We start from the raw sequence: 4,529 nt of genomic DNA, 5'->3' as shown, positions 1-4,529 counted from the left end.
CCACAGAAACACTGAGCCTCCCATCTGTCCCGGCGAGGGCTGAGCCAGCTCTGGACCACGTCCACGCCAGCACAGGGTCCTTTGTTCTCAAAACCTCTGGTCATATGGCTAGATGCAGTAGAAATGTTATTAATTCTTTTTTTTTTTTTTTTTTTTTAATTTTTTAAAACATATTTCTTGTAATTGTTCAATCCAATTCTTTGGCCATCTTCTGTTAGTGATTTGCTATCTTCTTCTTTTCTTTTCTTTTTATTTATTTATTTTTTTTTTTGAGACAGAGTCTCACTCTGCCTCCCAGGCTGGAGTACAGTGGCACAATCTCGGCTCACTGCAACACTTCCCGGTTCAAGCGATTCTCCCTGCTTCAGCCTCCCGAGTTGCAGGGATTATAGGCACCCACCACCACGCCCAGCTAATCTTTGTATTTTTAGTAGAGATGGAGTTTCGCCATGTTGGCCAGGCTGGTCTAGAACTCCTGACCTCAGGTGATCCACCTGCCTCAGCCTCCCAAAGTGTTGGGATTATAGGCATGAGCCACTGATCAATTTACTTTCTTCTTAACACACACACCATCCCAGTCTCCGTTTGGTTTTGTGTGTTTGTTTAGATAAGACACAGATGAGGTCACCAACTGATCAAGGTGACATCCCCTCCGTGGCATCCGTGGAAGAGGCTCCCGGGTGCCTGGCGTCAGCCCTTTCTCTGCCTGATGCCCTGATCCTAACCATGCTTTTTTTTTTTTTTTCCCCCCTCCTGACTCTTCCTTTTTATTTTTATTTTTTTAGCTATGATAAATCTTTTCTTAACCAATGCCAGCAAGTGGTTTCCAAGCCAAGGGCCGTTCTGTGGTGCGACAGAGCCAGGAGACACTGGGCAGCTGAGTCAGGGAACCTCTCTTCCCTCCCTCTCACCGACGCCTCGGGTTTCCCAAATCTCCGTTCAGCGCTTTGGGACTGCAGATCCCCGCAGCGAGGCATTTGCTCCCTGTGTCTTAGAATCCTAAGCATGTCCTGTTATTAGCTACCTAAGTGACTTAAGGAAAGTTAGTGAACATGTGAAATGACAAGTGTCTGACCTGGAGCAAGTGACCTTAACCTTCCTGAGCCCCAGGGGCCTCTGTTTAGTTATTATTAATTAATTAATTAATTAATTTTGAGATGGAGTTTCACTCTTGTCACCTAGGCTGGAGTGCAATGGTGCCATCTCGGCTCACTGCAACCTCCACCTCCAGGCTCAAGGCATTCTCCTGCCTCAGCCTCCCAAGTAGCTGGGACTACAAGCACGCACCACCATGCCTGGCTAATTTTTTGTATTTTTAGTAGAGACGGGGTTTCACCATGTTGGCCAGGGTGGTCTCAAACTCCCAACCTCAGGTGATCTGCCCGCCTCAGCTTCCCAAAGTGCTGGGATTACAGGCATGAGCCACCATGCCTGGCCTTTATTTTCATTTTTTGAGACAGGTTCTCACTCTGTTGCCCAGGCTGGAGTACAGTGGCACAATCACAGTTCACTGTAGCCTTGACCTCCCAGGATCAAGCAATCCTCCAGCCTCAGCCTCTCAAGAAGCTGGGTCCACGGGTGCACACCACCATGCCTAGCCCCCTGCATCAGGCAGAGAGAGAAAGGGCCAACACCAGGCACCCGGGAGCCTCTTCCACTGAAGGGCTGTCACCTGGATCAGTGACAAATGGCTGTAGAGACCTTCACTTCCTCCCAGCCCAGAGGTGACCTGACTGGGTATAAGAAACATTACTCTCTCTCCTAAAACAGAAATGGAAAGAAATATACACTTTATAGGTGTTGCCATGAAAAGAGGAGCCTAGCAAGAGTGAGAGGAAGTCTTGAAAGCTCCCCATCGCAATCTAGAAGGAATTTCTCTAGGGGGTTCGATGACTGGTGATGGGTTGATTTTGCTTATCTGTATTTTCCAATTTTTTCTACAAAATACCTATGCCTTAGGCACCGTCATTCTATATGGACAAAATGTGTTACATGTTTTAAAATGCCAAAGGCACGAGTCCTCTGTGCTCTTATTCATTTTATCTAATAGTTTAAAGCTACAGGCCAGGCATGGTGGCTCACACCTGTAATCTCAGCATTTTGGGAGGCCGAGGCAGGAGGATCACTTGAGGCCATGAATTTGAGGCCAGCATGGGCAACATAGCAAGACCTCATCTCTACAAAAAAAAAATTAAAATATTAGCCAGGCATGGTACTGTGCACCTGTGGACCCAGCTACTTGGGAGGCTGAGGCTGGAAGATTGCTTGATCCTGGGAGGTCAAGGTTGCAGTAAACTGATTGTGCTACTGTACTCCAACCTGGGCAACAAGCGAGACCCTGTCTCAAATAAAAATAAAAAATAAAGCTACAGGAAGTAGGCATGGAGCGTTCGATATCTTTAATGGCAAATCATAGATTGTATTTGCCAGGAGAGAGAGACGACTGTCCATGAAGTTCTCTCAGGGGCGGACGTTTTGTGTCCCCACTTTAGAGTAGCATTTTGATTTTGCTTTCTTCTCTTTTCTCTTGCCCTCTCCCTACCTCCCCTTCCCTCCTCTGCCCTCCACTCTCCTCTGCCTCCTTAACCCCATCCAGGTGGCCACCTGTCCGTATTCCGTCTATGGAGCTTGGGTAGGTGGCTCCATCTTGTGCTCACTCTCCACGTTCAAGGACATGTGGGTCACCGGCAAGGAGTACAAGGAGATGGGCTCTTCCATCGTCAGTAGAAAAAGCTTCTGATATATGGCTTTCAGGTGCCTTCGACACCAACTGCAGGATGAGCCTTGTTGTGGCTGAATTGATCAGAGCCCAGAACCAGCTCAAGGGCAAAGGCACTTCCTCCCCCAGACTTCAATAAAGAATGTCAATAAAGGATGGACTCTGTCTTTTTGTCTAGGCTGGGCTGGCAGCAGCACAGGACACTCACTAGGCAGTGTCACAGGACACCAGCTGCATGAATGCAGAGTAGTTGAGGTGAGGGAAATCCTGGCTCTTCCTGTGTATCCGTCAGGATGGTGACACTGTGCTGCAGTAACAAGCATCCCCCAAATCTCAGTGCCATGAAACAAAAGTCAGTATCTCACTCATGCATGTCCACTGAAGGTCAACAGGGGCTGCCTCCTACATCATCCTCACTCAGAATCCAGTGACAGAGCAGAGCATCAGAGACGCTGTCATTCATTGTGGATGAGCAGAAGAGTGTGCTGCTGAGTCTTACATTGGCAACTAAATCCATCAATTCAGAAAAATCACAGGGTACACAGTCATGATTAATTAACCACAACAAGTCACGTGGCCCTACCCAACCACAAGAGGCAGGAAGTGTCATCCTACCACAGACCTGATGTACCCACATGAGCAGAACAGCATGGATGCTCTTGCCTCGTGAAGGCACGATTGGGGCAGTACCCATAGCACTCACCATGCAAGGGGCATTACATCCGCTGATGAACTTAATCCTCATGGCGTTGCTGTGAGGTTGGTTTCATTAAAGTTGATTTCATGAAGCAGAAACTGGTGCTAAGAGGTGAATTAACTAGATCAAGATTATTTAGGTAGTAACAGGCAGTTTAAATCAGCAAATAGCATCTAGTAAGAGCGTCAGGGGAGAACAGAGAGAACTAAGGAGAGGAAGAAACCAACCAAACAAATAGAAGACATATGTTTTCAGTGTAGGGGGGCCATGGAGGGCTGCACAGACCCAAGGAAGGGTCCTGAATGCAGACACTAGTGGAATTTCAGAATATCAAAAATAATGACATTTAGAGGCTTTGAGAAAAATAAACAAATGCAGGTTAACTTAAAGTAAGGTGACTGGAAAAAAACCCAGGTTACCCAGTTAAATTTTGAATTTCAGAAATGTAACAAATTTTTAGTATAAGCACGTCCCAAATGTTGTATATTATCTCTACTTGCTAAATCTGGTACCACCATCACAAGGGAAAGTGACTCCAGTTATTATTATCAGAGTTCTTGACTGTAAATTGTTGTAGAAGATAAGAGAAGAAAACCATCAAGTGAAGAGGAAGGATTATTTTGAACCTAACGTCTCATACCTTTTCCAATAGGTGGAAATGATAAAAAATAACGTGGGGACAGGCAAATACTCTGAAAATTTACCACTTCTATGCTCTCTCTAAAAACAGAATCAAAGATTATGTAGAAGATGGATAAACCAATAAACCAAGAAAAAGAAACAGTGGTGAGTTAAGAAAGCGGACCAAACTTAGAGTTAAATCTAAATAATTATTATTATAGATTTTAAAAAAATTAATAACAGTATGGAACAAAAATCTCAGATGATCTCAAAATGAGGGGTGAGGTGATAGAGGAGGGAATGAGGCAGAAAGTGAAATTGTGGAAAATATGTGTGTTATATGGGTGTTCATTAACTCTGGAGATTGATAGGAGAGATTAAATTTAGGCATGTATGTTTCTAATTTGAGAACAGCAGGAGACTGCACACACAGACCTAGTCCACATCTTCCAGGTTCATTTACTGTCCTCAGCATGTATTGTTGGCCTGTAC

At 45.2% G+C, this 4,529-nt stretch overlaps 1 protein-coding gene across 1 annotated transcript in view; it reads left to right on the top strand.

Moving 5' to 3' along the window:
* Window positions 1–2,740, top strand: part of LOC105545341 (actin, aortic smooth muscle-like) — a 24,029-nt gene extending 21,289 nt beyond the window's left edge. The window contains exon 15 of the mRNA XM_011988253.1: window positions 2,597–2,740. Within this exon, the coding sequence (XP_011843643.1) occupies window positions 2,597–2,740 (144 nt within the window). The remainder of the gene's footprint in view (window positions 1–2,596) is intronic.
* Window positions 2,741–4,529: the final 1,789 nt, after the last annotated feature.

Source organism: Mandrillus leucophaeus, unplaced genomic scaffold (genome assembly GCF_000951045.1).
Source record: "Mandrillus leucophaeus isolate KB7577 unplaced genomic scaffold, Mleu.le_1.0 Scaffold325, whole genome shotgun sequence".
NCBI classification, from domain to species: Eukaryota; Metazoa; Chordata; class Mammalia; order Primates; family Cercopithecidae; genus Mandrillus; species Mandrillus leucophaeus.
Note: the sequence above shows the minus strand (reverse complement) of the source record. Positions and strands in the feature narration are given on the sequence as shown.